General features: G+C 39.3%; 1 protein-coding gene across 4 annotated transcripts in view; it reads left to right on the forward strand.

The window, feature by feature from the left end:
• The window catches only part of LOC105699952 (PDF receptor), a 39061-nt gene extending 12957 nt beyond the window's left edge, over nt 1-26104 (forward strand). The window contains exons 2-16 of one of the 4 annotated variants that reach the window (XM_012425408.1): nt 4349-4560; nt 4691-5018; nt 7869-7976; nt 11821-11987; nt 13723-13826; nt 15956-16100; nt 16184-16286; nt 16878-16995; nt 17087-17156; nt 17853-17938; nt 19480-19663; nt 20651-20765; nt 22871-22964; nt 24877-24933; nt 25613-26104. In XM_012425408.1, the coding sequence (XP_012280831.1) occupies nt 4937-5018; nt 7869-7976; nt 11821-11987; nt 13723-13826; nt 15956-16100; nt 16184-16286; nt 16878-16995; nt 17087-17156; nt 17853-17938; nt 19480-19663; nt 20651-20765; nt 22871-22964; nt 24877-24933; nt 25613-25625 (1446 nt within the window). In that variant the 5' untranslated portion in view covers nt 4349-4560; nt 4691-4936 and the 3' untranslated portion in view covers nt 25626-26104. The remainder of the gene's footprint in view (nt 1-4348; nt 4561-4690; nt 5019-7868; nt 7977-11820; nt 11988-13722; nt 13827-15955; nt 16101-16183; nt 16287-16877; nt 16996-17086; nt 17157-17852; nt 17939-19479; nt 19664-20650; nt 20766-22870; nt 22965-24876; nt 24934-25612) is intronic. The other 3 variants (XM_023434915.1, XM_023434917.1, XM_023434916.1) reach the window with 3 other exon arrangements.
• The last annotated feature ends 783 nt before the right edge of the window (nt 26105-26887 follow it).

The raw sequence follows: 26887 nt of genomic DNA on the forward strand, positions 1-26887 counted from the left end.
CCCAGCGGCTTACCATGACATGAATTGACTTCTGGCGAACTTCCGGACTCTCCTTGAAATTCGCTCAACCTCCCGAGCCAATACTCGATCGTGCCGTTTCCAATACATATTGCCTGGAGATCCTTTGCCGAGAGATCGATTGCTCCCACGAAGGAAACTCACGGTATCGATTCAATTTTTCTCTTTCTTTTAAATGATACATAAAGATCCCTCTCCGGCATTTCCTCAAAGGTCTCGCTTAATCGGCCACCTTCGTTTCTTGTCACAATAATAAAAAGGACATTTCCATTTTTTATGGAAGAGCGTATCAGAATATCTTATGTTTGAGTTCCTAGTATTGAACGGATATAAGATTTATGCGAAATGAATGGACAGTTAAGGTGAAGTGAAACCCCCTTCAAATCAGTTGATACGAATACACTTTTTTTTAAGGGCATTAGACCAAACTGTCCGAAACTTTGACACATCACTCCTGATCATCTAAGAATTGTCCTGATACATTCAAAATTTGGATTTTTCAACCAAATTTTTTAACTTAGCCCAGAGCAGAACCAAAATGGCGTCGAGCTCTCATATTTCGATCAATACACAATTATCGAAGGCTTTGATATGAGAATCGAAAGGGTCAGGACAATTTTACGACAATTTAGAACACTCTGGTAATCGATAAACTCGCATTTGAACGGGATAGAGGCAAAAAAAGTGTTGTATGCGCTTCTATACCAAAACGATGGTAATATGAGGTCTCGGAGTGAAAATTTAATTGACATGGAAATCACAGATGGCGCCGGGGGTCCCTCTGTAGTCAATTAGGGCCCCAGAAAGCACGAATCCAGAGGATTTCTGAAGTTTTACTTCGACATGTTTCATTTCACGTTAATTCATATACTATTACGCGAAATTTGTTTCAATCTGATTTCCCACGAGGATTTACTGAGCGATTGCGATTGCTCGAGGAGTTGCGCATTGATTAACTAAAGTTTCTAAACTTGCTGTTAAATACTAACCATAGTCAATGGGGATCAGTTGACGTGCATTTCTTGAATGAATACAAAGGAGTTCAGACCTGTATCTGCGATTTTAATACTTAATGATTGTAATATACCTCTGCGTCAGGAAAATTGATTTGATATGAATGCGATTCTTCTAACGCGATGAATTGCACGAAAGTCTACTGGCATCACAAACTTCACCAGATGCATTCGATGCACTCGAGATGTACATTGGGGCTGCAATTGCGGGACAGGGGCTCAGAGCTTTTACTCCATTGTCTCATTTCCCAAGTATTTCTTGGAATTCCTCATGCGATTCTTCCAACCGGTAAAGCCATTGTCTCGCAACTTCGGAACCTGCTTGCAGCAGGGCTTACGCGAGATGTACTTTTTGGTCTTGACTAAGTACAGCTTACTGCAGCCACTGCTGCTGCAAACGTCCTGCTCCAGTTTGACCTAAAAGATTCCTTAAAAGCGTTCCAGGACACGGCGGCTTTCGTTCCTAGACTTGTGTCTCTTGATCCTGAGTATCTCTCAAAGGCTTATCCCCGGATTATAGAGTCCTCGAGAAAATCTGTCCTTGTTGGCATTGAGCAAAGCTTATCCTGTCGTAATGAATTAATTCGCAGGGAGATTTTCGTTAACGTCAGGTACGAGAAGGGTTTTACGAAAATTACGATAAAAGAAAATGGGGTTTATTTACATAAAGAAACTCGGTGGAGTTCCGTGACAAGTACGTATTGAGCTAAGCGAACGCTACGGAGTCTTACGAGCAAAGATTATCTTGTCGTAATGAATTAATTTGCAGGGAGATTTTCGTTAACGTCAGGTGCGAGAAGGGTTTTACGAAAATGACGATAAAAGAAAATGGGGTTTATTTACATAAAGAAACTCGGTGGAGTTCCGTGACAAGTACGTATTGAGGTAAGCGAACGCTACGGAGTGTTACGAGCAAAGTTTATCCTGTCGTAATGAATGAATTCGCAGGGAGATTTTCGTTAACGTCAGGTGCGAGAAGGGTTTTACGAAATTGACAATAAAAGAAAATTGGGTTCATTTACATCAAGAAACTTGGTGGAGTTCCATGACAAGTACGTAGACTACCTAACTTCAGTAATGGGCAAATTTGGTACCGACAGGCGAAATTGCTCACCGGAAGTCTTCGAAGCCATCGAGTTAGGTATCCATTATTGTAATAAATCTATGCGGAAGGCGTGCATCATCGGAATGATCTTTTTTATTGATAATCATTTAAGTGCAAGACAATCTAAAAGTATTTCAAAACTCTGCACTTACCACGTCTTTCAACTTCAAGCTATTTTTAGTCGTGTTATAGTTATTATCAATCGGTTGATATTTGATACATTATTCCTAACTCTGCGACACTTCGGTTTCATGGAAATGGGGAATACATATTCACTGTTTGTCAAAAGAACTGTGACATCTATAAATTAAAGTTGTGAATATCGAATAACCACAAGTACTGCTGAGTATAATGAAAAGAGACTTAAACCATATCTCGGTATTACACGTATTTTTTTTAATTCAAATGAAATCACCATTTCTTCACATTATACTAAATGGTGTATTGCCTCTGAATGACATGATTTTCATTTTTAGACGTAATGATTTTTGTTGACGAGCAGTATATTTCAACGTGAACTGTAAATCCATTATGCCTGGATGAATTCAAAGTAAAATAGGTGCAAAGTAACGAGAATTTTTAGGTTTATTATTATTTTTTTTAACACTATGTGGATTTTCGAAAAATATTATACTTATGGCACCGTCTGGTGCGAACTGGGTAGAAATATCTCACCTGCACTTGAAGTCATCGTAAGGGGAACTATTGAAAGGAGAATGATTTGAAAGGGGGTACAGAGCTTAGTAATTTTGAAAAGTACAACCCCGAAGAGGAGGCTTTTGTGCACGAATGCAGATAATGGCTACAGTTTTATATGGGCGACGAATGAAATCCGGATGGGTGCTCGAAGTTCCTGGCAGGATTCCAATACGTCTCGGCCATTTGTTATTAGTTTCCCCTCGAATTTTACGGATGAGTCGGAATGACCGAATCTTTCTTCTCGCTCGAGAGTTCTCCCCCATTTATGCAAAAGTTGTACCTAACGATGTCAGGAGATTCCCTGGAAGCAGTTTAATTGAGCCATTTTGAAAAACGACTCCTTTTGTCTCAGTACAATGGAAGGGATGCATATAGAATAATGCCGATCATTAACAAAAATTCTAAGGGGTTAAATATACTTCCTTCTTTTCAATTTCCGCGCGTAAGTATATCTCGAAATGAAAGCGACTAACCATAAGTCTTCGACTCACCTTCGTTTATCGTTCTTCAATCTTTCTTTCTTTTTCGTAGTACTTTTCTTGATTCATCTTTATGGGACAAAATGGCAAGAAATTACCAAGTCGTGCATTTCGAAGAATCGTAGCTAATCAATTCAATTCCCTGAAAGGCAGAAACTGTTGAAAATTTATATGAGAGCACTTGACGTTTTTCTCGCGGGCTAAAAGACATGAAAAATGTGAAAAAAAGGGTAGTATTAATTTTAGTACAGAGCGTTTGATCTCGCTGAAAGGATTCAAATAGTGTTAGAATGTTGTATGTACGAGAGTAAAAAGTTTGCGACAAAAACGTCGTAAGATCGTTTTCATTTTTCTAACGAGATAAATATTTCCACGTGCCAAATTGCGACATATATTTCTTTTGGGTTTTCAGCCAAGAAATTTGGCTTAAAAGTTTCAAGTCCTTTTGAATTGCAACTTGATACTCCTCGCTGTTATTTGGTGTTGCAAGGAATTAGTGGAAATTCAGGTTAAAAAGCAAAAAATGAAGGAAGATCAACCCGCCGCTCGTTCTCGTTTTCCTGTAAACATCATATTTCGTATACTTGAATAATTAAGTATTTTAATCCAGGCCGCCAAAAAGGAAAAGAAGAAGAAGTAAGGAGGGGTTAAAAGCTCTCGGAGGCACAACTTTTTTTTTTTCTTCTTCGCCCGGAGTGGCCGTATTCAGCGCAGAAAATTAGAGTCGGGTCGAAACGAGGGGTGCGATTAAAGTGGAAATTTCGGATTTGATAGCGGGATGCGCATCCGTGCTATAGGGAGGCGAAAATGCACTCAAAATCGAGACAAAGCCTAATTGCAGCCGTCGAGGGTTTTCTCCCTCTCGTTGCTTTTAACGAGTGCGGCGTTGTGACTCTTCTTCCCTCGATCTCTATATTTTCCACCCTTATCTTCCTTTGAGGAGTCTCAGTTCTTTAATTCGCCCCAAAAAGATCCGCAGATCCGTTCAGAAATCGAAAAACTAAGAGACTAACCGAACCTTTTCGCTTTTTCAGGACCCTCCGAGACATCTCCAACAAGAAGGATCGTCAAGATGCGTCGAAGAAAAGAAAACCAAAAGCCACCTTCGAGGAGAAAGATCCTGCAGTAGTTTACGCCCTTCATGATTATCAACTAAAAAATCTAGGCTCTTCAAACTCACGAGCCATTCCTGGGGAGAAAAATAAATAAATAAATTGAGCACCCTTCAGGTCGCAACGAATCGTCGGTAAGATTTCTCGCGGCGAGTTTCTTGTTCTTTTTTATTTGTTTCATTGAAACTGGAAAACTAGCGGAGAAGAGAGGGTAGCGAATTTGTCGAAGCAAACATTTCCAAGGGTTTCATCTTTTCTGACAAGGCTGACTGGAATTGAACCGTCGGAGGAGGAGATATTTGGAGAATGGCGTCGTTGAAATGTCGACCATGAAGAGGAGAAGAGGCGATTTCGAGGACGCTGCACTTTAAAGGGAAGGAGACGAACCGAAAGGACGGCGACTTATACTTTCGGGGAGACAATGTAGCTTTAACGAGGAGATCGATTCCGCGAATTGACCGAATTTTCCGGGCGCCCGAGCCTTAATGAATCGCCATTGGTGCTCCAAACATGGATTTTCCTAATGCGAACGGCAATAATACTTTGGTGCTCTGCAGTCGGCGATATCAACACTTTTTGCCCCCTGATGGAGGTAACATCGACATTTTATTACTTTCATATGTGTTACACGAAAGAAGTGCTAAGGGATACCAATTACGAGTCCCGATATAGACAAGAATTTTGTCTGGAAAATGGAACGTTCTGTGAAATGATACGAAAATCGCGTCTGAGAAGTCTCGTTTAGTAAAGTAAATAATTTCTTTATTATCGATATAACAAAAATGTCTCTGGGCCAAAATTTTCCTGGCCCAATTTCAAGTGTTCACATTTGTCGAAGCAAATCAAATTTCCATGTTAAGACTGTGAATTCATTATCTGCGTGCCATTTTGGGAATATTACAGTAACAATGGGCATTTAGAAAACGTTTGTCTTTGTAGGGACCGAAGAGGTTTCCTAGTTTTTCGAAACTCGGTAGTTAACAGCTCGAATTTGAGAAATGCATGTTGATAATTCGAGCTTGACAAAAATTAGGTAAGGTTAAAAAAGCTCCCTCGCGTCTTTCCCGTGAAACTAATCGAAGAGGCTTTCATGTGAGCTTGACGAAACGAATCTTCATGGCGACCTGAAGGAAGATTCTTCCACGGTATAAAAGTAATCTACACTCTATTCCGCGGTCGGTCGACTTTTCATCCTGCAAAATTGTCGAGACGATTAAGTTGGACGATCGAAGGGAAGCTTTCCCGCAATTTAACGTGCGAGCGAACTTGGGTCGAGCTTTCACATAATATCCCGTGGAAGGTTGCTCGCAGTAATCGCGTTAAGTCGAGACGTCGATGTCCCGACTACGAAGGATTTACGAAGGTCCAGTAAATTACGCGCAATGCAAACTTCATCAATTATCGCATGCTCCAAAATGCCCCCTTGCTCAATGTAATTGGAAGCTTTTCCGCCGAACTCATTACACAGGATGTTTCCTAAACATGCGGCAAACATTCAAGGGGTGATTCCTGGGGTATTTTTATGAAGAAAAGTTCATATAAACATTTGTCGAAAAAAGGCTTCCTAAGGGAGCTACGCCCCTTCAAATGGGGCACCCTGGGCCCAAGGAGGTAAATGCATCATAGAAATTTGCAATTGTTCTCGAAAACGATTAGCCCTATCGATATGAAATAAGAGTATCTTTTTTACGTAAAAATCCTTCAGGTATCATATTCTAAAATCATAATGTAAAAAAAGTGTCCATTAAAAAATGGGGTTATTTTTACTCTTAACCCCTTCAGTATGGGACGCTTCTGATTAAAATTTTGAAATTCTCAGCTCCGATTCTGATTCAGCGTCAAAAATTTATGCGGTATACCAAATTTCATAATTTCAATGTTGACGGTTTCGAAAATATTGAAGAAAAAATCGTCTTCAGGGTGTCCCATTTGAAAGGGCGTAGCTCCCTTAGGAAGCATTTTTCAACAAATGCTTATATCAACTTTTGTTCATAAAAATACCTCAGGAATCACCCCTTGAATTTTTGCCGCATCTTTAGGAAACACCCTGTATATTAAGAATCGAGCGAGCAAAGGATCGATGATGCACAATGAGCAATGAACAATAAACGGAGGAAAGGTCCGCGTTATAAAAAATGACGTATAAACGCGGTGTCAACGTCTCGATTACAAAGAATATATACGGTATAGCATACAACGTGTTTAATGTTTTAAATACTGAAAAATCGTGAAAAAGACATACGCACGGATAATATGCAATTCTTGCTCAATACGTATTGAATATATGTACTTTCGAGAATAGAAATAAAAGAATTGTTAAGTTCCTCAAAGTTATAAAACAGGATGACCCCTCAAAAGGAGCAATGATGCACAATAAATGCCTTAGAACGTGAAGAATAGGTTCCTTGTTTCAGAAAATCGCATTAAACTATTAAACTTTTACAAACGTATTGTTCGTACTGTCTCAGATATAAAGGAACATAAATTACGTAGAAAACCCTGTGCAATGCAAATTGCAATAATTACATTAATATGCTCGTGATACTTCCTACCTCTAAACATAGAAGCTTTTGCGTCAGTTTCATTATATTTGTTTATACCATTTTTCCGCCCGTAAAGGTGCAATGATGCACAATGTACGTCTTACAAGTTCCATGAAATTGTAAGATAACGTCAATCTACCAGCTATAGAGTATTTGTAGGGACTCCAGTTAATTACGGACAATGTAAACTGCGTCAATTATCATACGCCTCCTATCGAACATACCGAGCCGCAGAAACATCATTGTTCAATGTAAATAGGAGCTTTTGCATCGGTCTCAATGTATTTGCTGACATTAACGAGCTTTCGGCCCGTGAAAATGCAATGATGCACGGTAGTCCCTTACAACGTGGAAAATAGATTTCGCGTTATCAACATCGCATGATAACAGAGTTAAACAATGTGCGAGAATTCGATCCACGTTGTAGGAACACCGCGATATAAAAGAGTCGAAATGCGTACAGACTTCCTTGTTGTAATTGGAAGTAGGCATTAAAAAAAATATATATATATAACTGAAAGAAATGCGCCGTGTAGTTGGAGTTCGCGTCATAGAAATCGCGTTATCAGAGACAGATATCACAGAAATCACAGAAAACGCAAAAATTCTACCTGACTTTCATGAAACTCGGAATCCATACAAAATGTGGAAATATGTTTCTCGTTATAAAGTGAAAACAGAGCATGTTTGTTTAAGGTCATGTTCAAGCAGAATACGTTGCATAGTAAATAGCTAGTTCTATGTTATGATAGTTGTGTACATAACACGCGTGACGTGTGGGACACTTGAAAAGAAAATAGAATTGTTCTTTGATTGATTTATTTCTAGTTATTGATAAAATCGAATTGAATTTTGACCAAATGAAATTTCAGGTTTGGGATATGTCTGACTGATTGCAGAAATCTGGTGCAGTTGGGCTTGGGATTCCATTCTTTGTTGGCCACCGACCAAAGCCTCGGCCACTGCCAGACAAAGATGTCCTTTGGAAAATGGCGTCGACACTACGAGTAAGTTCAAGTAAAAAAAAAAAAAAGAAATAGAAATAGCGCAATCGTGATTCTTTCCAAGTACTACGTATTACAATTAAATCAGCAGTCATTGCAGAGCATTTAATAAATTCAATGAATATTTTAACGCTCGAATCACTTCTTGATTCATCAAATCAATCTCTCAGTCAAATAATACTAATATTGAATGAGCTCGATGTTAATGAAATTATGCGGCCACATTTAGCTGTACTTATTCCTTGATTCTAATTCGACGATGCATATTTGCTTTTTGTAAAGTTCGAGTAATGAAGTTAACAAAAAAAAAAAATTAACCAAAATGATGTATTAATTTCAAATCCATACATTTTGCATATCACTCGAATCCATTGAACGAACTCGATGCGAAAACAAGTTGAAAGATCAATAATCTCCTGTTTAAATTGGACGTATCGAACAGAAAAAGTCATTTCTCGAAATAGTTGAATTTACTAGTTTACACGTGTAATTGCCATCCTAAATATAGGGTGACTTTTTCATTTTACTGTCGATTCGATTACAGCCTCGAAGTGTACAAAATTGCAAAGGTGCATTGCCTGATAAATTCTATGCATGTAATAACTAAAAATGACTCAAGTTCAAAGGAGGATATTTATTTTTGGCGAAGAAAAGCTATGCAATAAAGCTTTTCCCGACCACGATGGTCCAGGCAGCATCAAAGCTCGGCCTTGGTTGGTCGATTCTCTGGCAGCCTCCACGGGTCGTATAAACAAATCATTTCGGCATCCCTTTTCATGGCCCCTTCGTTCAGAATTTCCGAAATCTTTATCGACAAAGTTAGAAAAGTCAAAAGCTTCGACCTTGGGCCAAAGAAATCCCGTTTACGGCTTTAATTAAGAAAACTCGATTAAATCGATTAAATCTGATCTCTTCCTCGACGCGGTTTTGCGCGTCCACGGAAAGGTCTTTCCTGAAATAGAAAACCACGTTTTCTTTTCCCTTCCGAGCCCTCTCTGACGAAGGAAAAATTCATCTCTACGGGGGAAGGTTTATTTCTTTAAAATATCCAAGTGGTGATTCTTTATCCTTTTCCTTTCGTTTTATTTTCCCCCTTTACTTTTGAACCGTGTTATATAAAACGCGTCTCGTTGAAATTTATTATAGAGATATGTGCGTAGATCGTATTTAGATCTACAAAATCAAATTAGATCTAAATTACGTCCAAACGACAGTGCAATATATGTTATTTCCTTTGATTTGAGGCAATTTAATTGCTATATCGAAGACCTCATCAGAAGTCGATGCATGAAAAATCAGTATCATTTAATTCATGCAAATCGACCAATACCAAAATTTCCAATCGAAAATGAACACTTCTATTATGAAATCGTTCGTATCTGTACGATGAAGTTAATTAATTAATTAGTCTTATTATTTATCCTTTCTTAAACGGAAAAGTTATAACGATATTTTGATTATTCTCTTGGCTTTATGTAAAAAACCGTTCCTTATTTTCCGTCTTTGGTCTCTCAATTTGTAGAAACGATTTCAAGTTCTTTAGGAGTGCAGGAAATTGCGTGGACTCTTTTTGAAAATATCTCCCTTTGAAGAAGCAGCTCTGCTGGGTTTTTCGAAAACGCATCCCTCGGCATTGAGTATAATCCAGCAATGTACAGATACATTGCTCACAAAAAAAAAAATTGCAAATCCTGAAAATCAAAGTTATGCACATCTGACATTCACGAGACTGTGTACGTATTTTCGTAAAGAAAATAGATATTCGTATCTATCCGAAACAGATTCGCAGAAACACAAGGAAACTTTCGGAAGGAACGAAATTGAGCGAGTTGACGGTATAAACAATGTCAGAGTCTTTTAAATTTGGCAAGTCCTTCGTTTAGCGTTTCTGAGGACGAGATCCGCAAAGGGGACACGGCTCGTCGTCTGGGCGACAATGAAAGCCAGCTCATATGCACAAGTACGCCTGTACCACTTCGTGTAACGACTGTCCACTCGACCCACTTTAGCTGTTCGATAGTGAGACCAGTGTTCAGGAAATAAACGTACGAACCCTCGGAAGTCTCGAATGGGTGTTCCATTCGCTTCTCCAATGACTCGCATCATTAGTTTCTTGGACTCCGACCGACCGAAAGGATTCGTCGAACAGTCCACCCAGTCCTTTAAGGTGAAGTGAAATACGTCGAGGAACTTGATCGACGTCGATAAAGAAGATTTTTCTAAATGCCTACGTTGGCGACGTTCGTTTTTATATTGACAGCTGTATCGTATTATATTGGATATTGTACCAAATGGCATACTCCACCTGTCGTTTTCGTACAATAAATATCAAGAAATCGAAGTAAAACTCCAGATATTCTCTGGATTCATGTTTTCTGGGGCCCTAACTGACTGCAGAGGGACACTCTGCGCCATCTGTGATTTCTAGGTCAATTAAATTTTCCCTCCGAGATCTCGTATTACCATCGATTTGGTATAGAAGCGCAAGAAGCGTACAATTTTTTTCCAAAAATCCAAATTTTGAACGTGTCAGGACAATTCTTAGATGATCAGAAGTGATGTGTCAAAATTTCGGACAGTTTGGTCTAATACCCTTGAAAAAAGTGTTGTATTTGAATCGACTGATTTGAAGGGGATTTCACTTCACCTTAAGTCCTCCCAGAGCCGAAAATAGCCCACTTACTCGAATTTCTATTTTCCCTTTATACACGAAGAGACTCGATATGACCCGACAGTATCATAAAAAAATTAACGCTATCCATAGAAAGTGAATTTGGTTATTTCAGTTTGGAACGTAAACAAGCATTTCTGTAATTTAAAGGGATTTCCTTTTTTCTTTTACATTAACTCGTGAACACCATTTGTTTCTCCTACTTCACATTTATGCGTAGAAAGATCGGATTACTTGTATACAGGTATATTTGGTAATTTAAATTTTGTATGTAAAGTAATTTCGATTTGGCTTTATGTTTCTGGGAAGAAATTTTTATGCGAATTGAAGAACCTCCTTGATTGGTGTAAAGGCTCTGGAATATGTGTCAAAATTTCGGGGTGAATTTTCTTTTTGTATGGGATATTGACAATACGGTGCTCTCGTTGATCGTTGCATCGCTTTCGAGGCGAATCGGCAAAAAGGGACGGCGAGGAAACTATAAAGATTTTCCTCAGTTTCCTCACGCTCCCCGTGTGTCGTGAAACATGCCCTACATATTCTTGGGACATATTGCAACGTGGGTCACGTGTATCGAATATTGCCCCACGTGAAATCTCTGTTGTATCGATTTGATATTACGCCATAACACGTTGAAACACCCCCGAGAAAACTCCCACGTTTCCGGATGAAAATGAAAATTCCTCGTGATTGCTGACCGAGTATTTGAAGTATTGATTATCGTTGTTCTCTTTGGATGGAAAATTAACAATCCCATTGATTCATTATATGTAAGAATTTATACGCCGCCATATTTTGGCCGTAAAGCCGAGATTAATATTTTCTACCGACCCTTCTGTAATTTAGCAAACTGGCGAATTTGATCAAGATTAAGATTTGTTTGTTCCAATGTTTTAGAATCACCCGGGATTAGATCAAATTAATATATGTACAGTATTCAGCCGCTGCTAATCATTTTGAGAATTAATTTTAATGGTAAAGCAGACGGAGTAATAATCTACAGAATATGTATTTTGGATTTTTAAGAAATTAAACTCTACCGTCTTAACCTGTCTTCGCGGTTTGACCTAATCTAGGATTTATTCTAGGGATTTAAATTGCATTTATTTTTCCCTGTAATCAGCAGTTCAACCTTATATCTTTAAATAACGCCTGTCAATAATTGCAATTGTGCAGAGTTTGCAGTAAGGCGTTGTGACGTCGACGGTCGATGGGAAGGGCGAGGAGGTCCCATGGATGACAAGGACAGTCCCAATGGGTGGACAAATTACACGCCGTGCTTCACCCCGGAAATGCTGCTGCTTATCCGGAAGCTCTACACCGGAAGCGAGGATGCAGCGAAGGTAGGCGGAAACGAGGAAAAATGAGCGATTAAAAAGACCTAAAAGAATTTGCAATTAACCGTTGCGTTGCTTTTTAACTTTTGATACTCCCTGTTCCTTTTTCCCTGTTCCCACCGGAAGCATTGCGAAAATAAAGAAAGATCCCCGCATAACGCGGATGATAATTATAAAATCCACCCTAGTAAATACTAAAGTGAATTTTAAAATGAACGGATTTAAACAATTTTTTCAATTTTCGAATCAACCATTACAGACATAATATTCGGAGTTTTCCGGATTCGGAGTCTATCGGATGGAACGCAGTTCGGCTCGTTTAAGTAAACGTGCATTTTCTGTTTTCCTCTTTTTATCAGTTTATACGGGAATTTATTATATACCTTGTACTACAAACATTTCCTACACGGGAAAAAAACAATTCCACGAATCCAGCTCATAGTCGTTTCGCGCTGGTTTTAATAACGTTTCATCTGGAATGAAATATGAAATCCATCGAATTCCAGTGCTATTTACCTTTAGCCATCTATCCCGAATATTGGGTATGACTCCAAGTATATAATTTTTTTCTTTCTTTTTTTTTCTCGGCGAAGTTCAATGATTAGCCAATGACCCTCCAGGTCGGTACTTGAATCGAGTTACTCTCCCATGGGTAATCGAAATTCCAATTTCCGTATCTCGTCGGGGGTCTTTAATGAGTCCGACCTTAAGGTGAAGTGAAACACGTCGAGGAACTTGATCAACGTTGATAAAGAAGATTTTTCTAAATGCCTACGTTGCCGAAGTTCATTTTTATATTGACAGCTGTGTCGAATTATATTGGATATTGTACCAAATGGCATACTCCACCTGTCGTTTTCGTACAATAATTATAAAGAAATCGAAGTAACACTCCAGAAATCCTCTGGATTCATGATTTCTAGGGCCCTAATTGACTGCAGAGGGACCCTCTGCGCCATTTGTGATTTCCAGGTCAATTAAATTTTCACTCCGAGACCTCGTATTCCCATCGTTTTGGTATAGAAGCGCATACAACACTTTTTTTGCCTTTATCCCGTTCAAATGCGAGTTTATCGATTACCAGAGTGTTCTAAATTGTCGTAAAATTGTCCTGACCCTTTCGATTCTTATATCAGAGCCTTCGATAATTGTATATTGATCGAAATATGAGAGCTCGACGCCATTTTNCACTTTTTTTGCCTTTATCCCGTTCAAATGCGAGTTTATCGATTACCAGAGTGTTCTAAATTGTCGTAAAATTGTCCTGACCCTTTCGATTCTCATATCAGAGCCTTCGATAATACTATATTGATCGAAATATGAGAGCTCGACGCCATTTTGGTTCTGATCTGGACTGTTACAAAATATTTTTGAAAAATCCAAATTTTGAATGTGTTAGGACAATTCTTAGATGATCAGGAGTGATGTGTCAAAGTTTCGGACAGTTTGGTGTAATACCCTTAAAAAAAGTGTTATATTCGAATCGATTGATTTGAAGGGGGTTTCACTTCACCTTAAGACCCGTCGGGTGACGTTCTCGTTTCCTCGTGACCGAGTGTAATGTTCTCACGGGTTTAAAAATACCCAGATAAAGTGTCGCCAATCGTGGATTTCGCGATCGATAACACGTCTTTGCAATCGGAGTCGCGGAAAGCGTGTCGCCCGTTATCATTTCCCTCCCTTGGGAGATCGGTTCCCGATAACAGAGTCGCGGTTACTCTTCCTCATTTTCTCGTTTCAGGTGAAGCTGGACATCGCCGAGAGGACCAGGACTCTCGAGTTCGTCGGGCTGAGCGTCTCCTTGGCGGCTCTCCTTATTTCCCTGGTGATCTTCTGCCGATTCAGGCAAGCACAATCACAAAGTCGGATTTAATTGAGAGAGCTGGCCCGGATCAGAGGAGAATTCTCCCTCGACTCTCCTCCTCTCGGATGTTCGCCCTTTGCTCCGAGGGAGACAAAAGTTGGTCTTTAGGCCAAGGCTTCCCCGGAATTTTAATCTTAATTAACTTCGGCTCGGATAGAGCGATAGCCTTACTTACTGCTTCGCTATACGAAATTCGTCCTTTCAGGGGATCATTTCACGGATAATACTTTGGCATACGGTATTGACTTAAAGTTCCGGCAGAAGGCCGTTTAAGTAGGCCTTTCCGAAGTGCACTTTCGTGGAAAATGATATCGGCCTCAATTTCCTCCTACTTGGTTTGAGACATAAGCCTGATTACGACTCGAATTTAATTAAGAGATTTCATTCGGACCAGAGGAGAATTTCTGAACCGACCCTTCTTCATTCCTAATCTCCGACACATTGTTTCAAGAATTCGGAGAAAGGATTACTGAGAATTTTAATTGTATCTTAATTGGCTTTTTCTTTCGGTCCGTACGGATATCACTTACCACTTTGTCACGTGAAATTCATAATTGTAGAAAATATGTGAACAGTTGATTCGAGGTTGAAAATTCCAGGTTGACGAGAAACACCCGACGAAACGTGGAAAAGAATTCTTCAGTATTTGTGAGAAAATCCTCTATGATGAAAGATATACAGTGGGGCAGCATACTTTAATACAAGGAACGATCTTCGTTCCAATGAGCAATTTTCTATTGATAGCGACTAGTCTAAATAGTGATTTTATACGAGGCATTCAGTTGAATAATCAGTTTTACCCCGACAACACTGAAACAATGTTAAATTTCATCTCCAACAAGAAATCCTGTAATGCTTCACTTAGTGGAGAAGGCAGAATCTGGAAGCCCTTAGGGGTTTCAACCTCATTTCGATTACCATACCCTGAAGTACTTTAACACATGCACACATGATTTCAGCTTTATACCGGGAAATGCGTTAAATTAGCCCGAAATTACTTAACAATTTCCATCCGTGGGAGCCAGCTAATTCCCCAAGTTAATTTCGATGCGAGATGCATTTCAGATTTAGACCCATGCATTTCATCTCACGTTTTCCCATCTTCAGTAATGAAGATCTGTTCTATTTTTTACGACAAGTATAACACTTTATGACTCAAATATGAGTTACGGCCGCTACAATTGTTTATCGGCAATGCGCGAGATAAATTCAGCTGGACGTGTACGTACAAAGATTCAGGCATTGCATGTACGTAACTTTGTTTCATAATTAAGGTGATGTGAAACATGTTGAGGAACTTGATCGACGTTGATAACGAAGATTTTTCTAAAGGCCCACGTTGCCGACGTTCATTTTCATATTAACAGCCGTGTCGAATTATATTGGGTATTGTACCAAATGGCATACTCCACCTGTCGTTTTCGTACAATAATTATAAAGAAATCGAAGTAAAACTCCAGAAATTCTGGATTCATGCTTTCTGAGGCCCTAATTGACTGCAGAGGGTCCCCCTGCGCCATCTGTGATTTCCAGGTCAATTAAATTTTCACTCTGAGACCTCGTATTCCCATTGTTTTAGCATAGAAGCGCATACAACACTTTTTTTGCCTTTATCCCGTTCAAATGCGAGTTTATCGATTATCAGAGTGCTCTAAATTGTCGTAAAATTGTCCTGACCCTTTCGATTCTTATATCAGAGCCTTCGATAATTGTATATTGATCGAAATATGAGAGCTCGACGCCATTTTAGTTCTGTTCTGGGCTAAGTTAAAGGATTTTGTCGAAAAATCCAAATTTTGAATGTGTCAGGACAATCCTTAGATGATCAGGAGTGATGTGTCAAAGTTTCGGACAGTTTGGCCTAATACCCTTAAAAAAAAAGTGTTGTATTCGAATCGACTGATTTGAAAGGTGTTTCACTTCACCTTAAGTATTTTCGGTTCGTCATTGTATACTGCGGATATGAGTTCCAAATGAGGACTCATAAGCGACACCCCCGGGACTCGTTTCAGGATTTTTTTATTAGGCCAATTTGATGGGAATTTTTCATCACTTATCTATCTGGGTACATGTTTCTCGCTTCGAATGGTAATCGAAGAAACTATTTTAGGAGTCTTAGGAACACGAGGACGCGCATCCACAAGAACCTCTTCGTCGCCATGGTGGTGCAGGTCGTGATCAGGCTGACCCTCTACATAGACCAGGCATTGTTGCGAACAAAGTCGCACCTTCTGCAGCATGGAATCGAGAACACGGTAAACCAATTCGCGAGATAATCCATTAGGCCGTGTTTTTGGCAACTGGACCGTGAATTAATCTCGAAGCATTTCTGTCGCAGCCCTTCCTGTGCGAGGCCAGCTACGTCCTTCTCGAGTACGCCAGGACGGCCATGTTCATGTGGATGTTCATCGAAGGCCTCTTTTTGCACAACATGGTAACCGGTGAGCAATCTTTCTCCCCACAGATCTACAATTAGCGAATAATTATCCTACAGATGAACTCGAGGTCACGCAATGCGCGGCTCGTACCGCTATTCTATCAACTTTATATTACACTGATCAAATCAATCGAATTTTTCATACGTTTTTACGCACTCCGTAACTTCACATGAAAAAAATTAAAAATGGAAGAATTCCAAATTCGAAGGTGTATAAATACCCCTAACACTGTATATTTACCGTATCGGTGCGGTTTTACTTGAATTTATATAATTTATAATATTACATTATAATTTTGCTATAATTCAACTTAGATGCCGAATGTGATGTTAAAAGAGGCCACGTTATTTTACCGTGATTTAAGGTCGCATCGAAATAACCAATGATTGAGTATGTAAAATTACAGGGGAATTTTTATCAGTGTACTTCACCATTTACAATGTCTCGAATTTCTTTGAAGCGCCCGGAAACGTAGAAAAATTACCGCCTGTTAGTTGATTTTGTTCTCTTGGAAATTAATGTGAAAATTAAATGAGTTAATACGTTGAGCTTTGGATTAAGGGATTGCAATTCAGAGTCGAATGTTTTTCTCAGTCACGGTTTTTCAAGAGACCTCGTACTATCGAATGTACCGACTGGTTGGCTGGGGATATCCTGTAGTGATGACTCTGACTTGGGCCATCGTCACGGCCTTGTACTATCATCCCTCCAAGTAAGTGTAATTAGATAATCTGTACACCGTTTGTAAAGTGTGTAGGGAGGCATATGCGCTACTCTTCGCAACGTGTTATTCTCTGCTGTAGATGCTGGTGGGGTTATAATCTGACCTTTTACTTCTGGATCCTGGAGGGACCAAGAATGGCGGTCATATTGGTAAGATTGAAGAGACAATGTACTTTTTCTGCTCCAGAAATTCTCTATAAAGCGATTTCATACATGCTTTGCAGTTCCTTTATCACAATTTCAGTTTCACTTCTGATTAAGGTGATGTGAAAGTGGCATCGAAGAGGTTTTGTTTATAAAACTTTTCTCCCAATTCGGTTTACCAAATAGTTTGTGAAACTTTACAACGTGAATAGATAGACTATAAGGAAGGTCCTGAAACTCATGAAATTTCAATTCTTTTCAAATTTGTTTATAGGTATTTTGCCGACATTTATTTCCGCAGAAAAGATTTGTTCGAAAGATATGAAACAGTTAAAGTGCCAAAGGAAATGAAAGTGATTCCTGTTGGCTTCTTTTTCAATAGAATCTGAATTTCTTTCCGATCGAAAAACCGTCCGACCGGGTCTTAAATAATATTTTCTAGTTTCTAAAGCCACTTTTACTTTTGTATTCCAGACTTACCGCCTCGACAAATCCGCCATTTTCAATCATTTTAAAACTTTCCTTTTATTTTGAATTCTCGTAAGAACGTCAAAGGAACCACCCCTTAAGCAAATATTTCCTTTGCCTATTCTTGAAGTTGCTTTAATTGAAACGCTTTTAACAAACTACTGACCCCCTTACAATGAGATACAGAGATCCAAGATGGCAACCGAAACATCTCACCGACCATGTTTGTTTCAGCTCAACTTCCTGTTCCTGCTGAACATCATCCGTGTTCTCGTGGTGAAGTTGCGCCAAAGCCACACCAGCGAGATCGAGCAGGTCCGGTGAGTCGTAGGACAGATATACGTATATGCTTTAGATATAAACGCGGCCGCCTCGTGTCGGGGAGAATTTTGAGGTTAAGTGAAGGGCCATCTCTTCTTCCCGCCACGGCGGCCCAATCGATCGACGGTCACAGTCAAGGCTCTCGAGTCGCCGGAATCTCGCGAATTCGCAGAAAGATTAATATCCTGGCGGCTGTTTAATTATCTTATCCTCTTAATTCTTTCCATCCCACAAGTGAGCGGGCCGCAATAAATTACGCCGCTATTTTGGCCCTTCACCCCTGCCCGAAGAGATCATTTTCTAAAAAAGAAAAGAAACTCTTGTGTCCAATACATCTTCACTGGCTGCTATCAACAGGACAAAATGAAATGAAATTACGGAAAATTACAAACATTTCTCAGTTTTCTGAAGCTGAGATCGCATCAATTCCGATTCCTTATCGTTACATTCTTTGGGCATGAACGTGTGTCAGTAAGGAAAGTTGATTCACGTTAATGAGTGAAAGACTTTGAAGGAATTATTAATATTCTTGTAAGGAGCTGGAATTTAGTGGAATTATCAACGTGTCTGATATTTTCTCTCACAGCTTAAATAGTTACCGGTGAACTCGTTCTTGCATCAACTTCGAACCATGTTTCTCTGCCATTAATCATTTTTTCTATTACTATCTAGTACCAACATGTTTGATCTGCATGCAATATTGTATCCAATAAGTAGTACTACTTTTATTAATACTTTTAACACTTCAGATCAATTTTGTACGTGAAATTCATTTCGCAAAGTCATTTCTATTTGATGTTAACTTGATATCATGTGGGTTGCAACTCTGATGATTCTTGTAAAATAAAATTTACCAGAGACAAACAATTTTATTAAAAAACACTTAGATTCCCGCCAGTAATTAATTTCACCTAGAAAGTAAATTTTTCACTTAGGGTACCGATGCTGGCTTACACCGTTAATCAGATTAGAGTAGCCCCGGCTCTCTGGCACTTTTTCGCATTTCTTCTTTCGCTCCCCTTTTTCCCTTTGAGCAAGCTAATTAGGAGACAATTAAGAGTCAATTTAGAGCAGTCACTGCAGTTCGTTTAATGGCCGACACCCAAAGAAACCTGATTCATTTTCATCCTCTTTCATCTTTTCCTAGTTTCCCACTTTTTCTACTCAATGGTATTAAGGTCGCGTGATAGGCGTTATATTTATAGAGCGGTATACAATAATGCATTGCGGAAATCGCAGTATAAGAAGTTCGGAGCGCGTACAAAATGTGAAGGTCCTATTCACGCTATATCAGTAATGATAACTATCCATAGCGTTCTATGACGATTCGTTGTATCGAAATGAGGTTCTTCGTTCGAACGCCGTACGTTATACAATTTTTCTCCTAACTTTTTTTAAAAAAAGCCGTACATGCCACAACGATACTGCTATATCAGTAATGATAACTATCCACCTCGTTATGTGACGATTCGTTGTATCGGAATAGGCTTCTTCGATTGATCGCCGTTCGTTGTAGAATTTTTTTTGTACTATTTTGCAGGAAAGCCGTACGTGCCGCAGTGGTGCTGCTTCCTCTTCTGGGAATCACCAACCTGGTAGCAATGACGGAGGCGCCCCTCGACAAAACCGTCTGGGAATTTGCCCTGTGGTCTTACTCGACGCACTTCCTGACAGCTTTCCAGGGGCTGTTCATAGCTACCCTCTACTGCTTCATGAACGGCGAGGTGAGCCCAAGAAGCCCCGAAGACCTGAATTCATTCCGAAGTTTGCTCTTAAATCTTGCAACGTGAAACATCTTTTTATAATGCTCGAAAGTCCCACAGATTAATCCTGGCTGCAATTTAATAGCAATTTTGGAAACTACAACTATCAGATGAAAGTACCTTATTTGGGCAACTTATGCAATTTACTACCATATACCTAATTTTAATCGGTGCATACACTTCACCTCAAAGAACAGTTACTGATCACAGGACGAATCATTTGGTAGAGATATCATAAGTTTTTGTATTAATTCAACCTTGTGGCCTTTTGTCATGTCACATTAATTTCCTTGTACAATTTTAAATGTGTACAAAATAATGTTTATATCAAATTTGGCTATGAACAAGTTTCATGAGTCATCCAATCATCTCCTTTATTCAGATATCATCACCACACTTTATGATAGTGTTGTCTCAGGTTCTAATCTGGGAAAGAAAAGAATTTTTTTTGGTCCTGTCTATCTTCTGGTCTACATGGTCTGTAATCTGCTGTTGAAGTTTCAAATGATTCGGCGCACTCAGTTTGGAGAAAAGTTTGATAAATATTTTGACGTTTCAATACATAGAGCGACACTTTCATGACGCCTTAATCGTTTCAACATCTCAAGTTGATTGTTGTTAAATTTCGTAAATTTAACAGGTGCGCCTGGCGTTGGATAAGTCCATTTCCGTCCACCTCTCCCTGAGGAGACAAATATTTTGACGTTTTAATACATAGTGTGACACTTCCGTACCATCTCAGTCTTTTCAACATCTCAAGTTGCTTATATTGTTAAATTTCTTAAATTTAACAGACGCGACTGGCGTTGGATAAAACCATTTCCGTCTACCTCTCCCTGAGGAGACAAATATTTTGACGTTTTAATACACAGCGTGAGACTTTCATACCACTTTAGTCTTTTCAACATCTCAAGTTGCTTATGTTGTTAAATTTCGTAAATTTAACAGGTGCGCCTGGCGTTGGATAAGACCATTTCCGTCTACCTCTCCCTGAGGGGTACCGACCTCCAAACGAGAAGGCAATCGGCATTCAGCGATTGTCAGTCGCATCGCATCACTTCAGGTGAGATCCAAACTCCTCAGAAAGAGGAGAGAAAGAAGGAAGAAGAGTAAAATTCGAAAGTAATAGCCTTCTCTACCAGTACTTTCATTGGCGGAAATATAGTAATTTTTAGCAGAGCTCCCTAGGGCTCAACTGGGATGGGAAAGGAAAGGAAAAAGCTGTCTGAAAAGTTTTCCGTCACTTTCCCAAGGTATCCTCTCTCTGAAGCGTCAGCTCGTTAGAAGTGACCCGCCAAGACGGATGGCGAGGACGGAGATATCAGAGTCGGGAAAATGAGGGCACTGGTGGTAGGCGCATGCGCGAAAGTGTTTCGATGCGAGTGTTAACGATAATGGACATCTGAAAAGTCGGTAATGATTCGGGGAGGGTTACACTTCGTTTGTCGAAAAATGGAGTCTTGGGGATTCCTCGAGAGGAGAAATATGATAACAGGTTTAAATCATTTCGATTTAAACAGTGGCTCTTCTTGTATTAATTAATTGAAGTTTTTAAACTAATTTTCCCGTATTACACGAAAGGTTAACAGATTATTAGTTACACCTTCCTCCTCTACATCAGCTGCGTGATGGGAAGAAGGGCTTTATGTTGTTAATTATATTTAATTCGTTAGCACACTTTCATTGATCTTAAACAAGAAGTCTGCGTATTATGCCATTGCTTGCAAATTATTCTTTAAACTGGCTAAAAATAATTAATAAGTGGTCAAATCTTGCCACGCAATCGGATTAAGTAGACGATCGTTAATTATGCGAGTACTTTGATGTTAACAAAAAAAAATGTCCGCGATGGAAAATATCGCAAGTAATCAATTTGCTTTCCGCTTACGCTATCACGACAGTAAATTCTTATGACCCTTGCATTTGACTGATTGTAAAATTGATTTTATGATCCAATGTAGGAATCTAACTACGTCCAAGAGAAAGGATCCCAAATCTTTTCCTCAAGGTCCTTTTCCTTTTACATCGAGATGTTTTCTTTCCAGTTACCGCAGAATGTCCTTTTTGATATAACAATCTGTCCATAAGATAATTCCTAAATTCTTTTTTAAAGGATCGACCACCCGCTGCTTTTATTATTATAATTACAAAGAAAGATTACCGAATTGATCCTGATTCGCCGGATTTTTCGATTCAAATGTTGGAATTTTTCGGGAAACATTTCGGATTCTTTCTCGGAGTGCATTTCATGGTCATTGGATTTCCCGTCCAAAATAGGAGTCTCTCTGAGAGAAGGAAAATCCTAGACGCTTTTTCCTGAAGCCTGTAGATAGCTCTTTCTTTACGGTGTCCAAAGGAAATAGCCATCAGCTGGACCCTCACGATCCACCTTGGATATTCTCGAGCTCTCCCCGAGTTTTCCAATTCAATAAAAGAAATCTCCCGAAATTAAGGAATCCCTTTCAGGATCAATTGACTGCTTCCAATTTTCAGCTATTAAGGTGAAGTGAAACACGTCGCCGAACTTGATCGACATCGTTAAAGAAGATTTTTCTTAATGCAGAGCCTTCGATAATTGTATATTGATCGAAATATGAGAGCTCGACGCCATTTTGATTCTGGTTTGGGCTGAGTTAAACAATTTTTTCCAAAAATCCAAATTTTTAATGTGTCAGGACAATTCTTAGATGATCAGGAGTGATGTGTCAAAGTTTCGGACAGTTTGGTCTAATACCTTTAAAAAAAAGTGTTGTATTCGAATCGACTGATTTGAAGGGGGTTTCACTTCTCCTTAAGAAAAAGAACTATCGGTTGCCTATCTCGAAGTCCTTCAAATGTTTGGATTTAAGTGATAAACTATAATAGAAATGATAATTTATCACGATCTCTTAAAAAAGTGTCCTCAATTCGTTTCTGAGATACATTTAAAGATTCATTGTTCTCCATCCAATGTATTCTATAAAAGAGACGGGAAAATCGTGGACCTTTTTCCCAAGGATAGCAGAAAGGGGAGCTGTCGCATCAAGAAAAAAGATGGTTAGATGCATTTCGTGGTCCGTCCTCGAATTCCCCTTCAATTATCCTCTTCCATCCGCCGGAGGTGTCTCTGGAAGAAAAGGAATCCTGGATCCTTTCTCCAAGGACCAATCGACTGCTCTCGGTTTACAGTGATCGAGGTCGAGGAGGACGAATTGAGACCGAGTGGATGGATCAGACTTTGCTGTCGTGGTGGCAACACACCTCCCCCGGATCGACCTGCCGTGTGAGTAAAGATCGAGGGAAATCATTTCCAGAGAAACGCATGGGGTCCACTTTTAGATAATTGTAGGTTAACTATTAGCGTTTTCAGCTGATTACCCTGAGCTGAACCAGAGTAGAATAGCACTACTAAACGTGTTCGACTGGTCAGTTTAAGGTGAAGTGAAACACGTCGAGGAACTTGATCGACGTCGATAAAGAAGATTTTTCTAAATGCCTACGTTTGTGTTTATATGGACAGCTGTATCGAATTATATTGGATATTGTATAAAATGGCATACTCCACTTGTCGCTTTCGAACAATAAATATCAAGAAATCGAAGTAAAACTCCAGAAATCCTCTGAATTCATGCTTTCTGGGGCCCTAATTGACTGCAGAGGGACATCCTGCGCCATCTGTGATTTCCAGGTCAATTAAATTTTCACTCTGAGACCTCGTATTCCCATCGTTTTAGCATAGAAGCCCGTACAACACTTTTTTTGCCTTTATCCCTTTCAAATGTGAGTTTATCGATTACCAGAGTGTTCTAAATTGTTGTAAAATTGTCCTGACCCTTTCGATTCTCATATCAGAGCCTTCGATAATTGTATATTGATCGAAATATAAGAGCTCGACGCCATTTTCATTCTGGTCTGGGTTAAGTTAAAATATTTTTTTCCAAAAATCCAAAGTTTGAATGTGTCAGGACAATTTTTAGATGATCAGGAGTGATGTGTCAAAGTTTCGGACAGTTTGGTCCAATACCCTTAAAAAAAAAGTGTTGTATTCGAATTGACTGATTTGAAGGGGGTTTCACTTCACCTTAATGATGACATAGCTGATTACCCTGTGTCAGGGTATCATGTTCAATTTGACAGTACCGAATTAACGGTGCGACTACTCTGCACTCGATTCGTTACACTTTTATCACTGTCGCAGAAAGCAAGTGTGATAAAAGTGCAACATGGACAATTACGCGGAACAAAAAAAATAAATGTGCACTTCTAGCAAAGGACGACATTGCTAATAAATTTTTCCTTTCACTGCAAGAAAGATTATATCGACCGTAATAATCTTTGCAATTATATCGAACGTAGATGTAACTATTGAAGAGATTTGTTTAGAAAAAGTGCTTCCTAAATTAGCAAATGAATCTGCAGCAACGGGCAAAAAAATATTGTTATCTACTCGAACAAATGAGCGATGTAGAATTTGTTGCTGCTAGAAAAGAATATAGCAACCATGAAGGGAATTTGTGTTGCCTCGGTAAAGTAATTGGTTTTTGTGCTCTCAATATAAGAAAAATGTTTCAGGGTGAACAGAACCACTGAAACGCACGTTCCAATGTTTTTTCTGATCGGTACTGTCAATTGTCTGAACCGATACGTGTCGGATATGTGAATCCATCTTAACGCAAAGATTTGCAAGTAATCTTGGTTTTTTTAAACTCTTCATACGAAGAAGCAAACGATGAATTAGAAATGTTTACGATCATTAATGAAAACAGTCCTGTCATTCACATGAAATTTCAAGCCGTTCATTTTCTTTTTTGTTTTTGGCAAATATATATTTTTTTAAATTTGCGCGTTCGACCGGTGCAGTTGTACTGCCATGGAGTACCGAGCTATATAAAAAGTGTACACTAAGTGTAAGTGGACACTAAAACCGTATTGCTGTATATGCGCACTATCCTCGTGTAATATTAATCTAAGAAAGTGTAGCTCAGCTGAAAACGCTATTTGTTGAGCCTATTTCTTGGTCTAGACTTCCCAGTTCCTGATTACCCGTGAATTTTTCTCGAAAATCTGTACCTAAATTCCCGTAATTTTTGGATAAACTTGTCTGTTTTTTTTTAAGGCGTAGAATCATTCTTGATCTTTCTAAGACTGTTCACGGATCAATAATTGACCTTCTTTCTTCATCGGTTTGTTCTAAGATGTCTCGAGTCCATGTCGCAGCTTACCCGAGTTTCCGATCCACTTTGTCACACGCAGTGAGTCTTGCAAGCAAAGGAAATCTTCCATTTCTCATTTTTTTTTTTCCTTTTTTTTCTTCACGCTTACTAGTTCACTTTGCAACGAAATGCCCTGAAACCCATTCACGCTGATACGATTCGTCTATGTTTATAGTGCAAGTAATAAAGATCTATAGGCTTTTAGATGCTAGTATTATAATTGCAATTTCCGTCCAACTTGCACAAAGCTTCGTAGTGATAGCTAGTAACATTAGTTAGAATTAATTGAGTACGCATTATTATCTGGATTGCTATACCGCGATAGAGCAAATGCACATTTATTGGCAGGTTCGTTGGAATGCTATTTACCGTATGTCCGAAATATCTATTTTCCTTTTACGAGGGTCTGACCAATTTTTGAGACGCAAAATCATATCTACTTGATATAAACTTGTCATTGTTTGAATTATAATAGTGATGGTTCATACCAAATATTTTGTTTGAGTCAATAAAATTGGATGGACACAAACAATGAATCTCGCCTAAAGAGCGGGTTAGCGTAGGTCAGCGTGGAGCCAAAAAAGTTGAATCTGTGATCGAAGGAAATAAATATGGCTGATCTATAATTCGATTTTCTACATGCCCTGGTACTGTTAATTGTCGCAAGTGGTGTAATCGAGGTCTGCCCGATTGATTGTCCTTTCAATTGTGACTTCAGAACGACGGTCTGACCGCAGTGTTAACAGCGAGCAGTCCGCCGAGAGGACGGGACAACGCTGAGTGACTCGAGTCGTAGAAGACCTCCGAGTAAACTCGATCAACTCCGGGATAACAGCTTGGATTAATTGCGGGGCCCTGCAACGAGCATTTGCGAGTACCCGAGACTGGATGAAGTAGGAGCGAGATGCCTAGAAAAAATTCCCGAAGTTACGGGGAAGACTCCGAGGTCTAAGAAGGTTCCAACGTCGCCTGATATCATGACACAGGTGACCGGCCCTGAATTTTCCGAACAGATATATTTGTGCCGTTGAGGTAAACGGTCTTAAGGGGACGTCAAAGTGGTATCTGAAGGATCAATCGTTCATGAAACCTTTCTCCGAAGTTGGGGTATCGAATCGTTTTGAACTTTACACTATGAACATGTAGGCTGCAAAAAAGGTTCCGACGCCCATGAAATTTCAATTTTGATAAAAAATGTTAATAATGTCTATAAACGAGTTATTTAAAAAATTGCTATTTCGTGAGTTCCAGGACCTTTCTTATACTCTCCATGTTCACGTTGTGAGGTTTTAAACGATTTGTATCACCCAGTTCGGAGAAAAGTTTCATGATTCCGCGATTGATTCCTCGGATGCTACTTTCACATCCCCTTAAGACTATTTGCCTGTATGGTACGGATATGCGATACGTGCACTCTTTTGCAGTAGGGAACGACCTGCGTGCATGCTTCCCCGATGGTCACAGATCGGTATAAATAGACATTGCTGAAGAGGCCGAGTACTCGTTTCGAGCAATAGGTACAGTATACGGGGCAGTCTCATGAAAGATCCAAAATCGGTGGAACTTAATTGAAGAAGCAGAGCTGGACTTCAATTTCGACCATCACGAAACGCATTTATATCAGTAGAGTAGATCCATTAATCATGACTTTATGAAGAAAGGGATATCATGTATAGCGGTATGAGTAATGTTCAAGAAGAAACGGGTGGTTTCTTTCTTTGCTAATCTTTTCGCCTGTTTTAAGGTGATATGAAAGTGGCATCTCTTAAAAGAGCTCAATCGTTTGTGTAACTTTTCTTCGAATTGGGTGTACCGAATTGTTTGAAATTTTACCAAATTAATATGGAGGTCCTAAGGAAGGTCCTGACACATGAAATTTAATTTTTCTCCTCATGAAATGGGCCTTTCAGCAACTTTGTTCCACCAATTATGGATCTATCTCATCCTGTATATGTGTTGAAACACTAGAACAGTGGTTCTTAATCCGTTTTCC

This window comes from Orussus abietinus, unplaced genomic scaffold (assembly GCF_000612105.2).
Source record: "Orussus abietinus isolate OABI.00-Male unplaced genomic scaffold, Oabi_2.0 scaffold61, whole genome shotgun sequence".
NCBI classification, from domain to species: Eukaryota; Metazoa; Arthropoda; class Insecta; order Hymenoptera; family Orussidae; genus Orussus; species Orussus abietinus.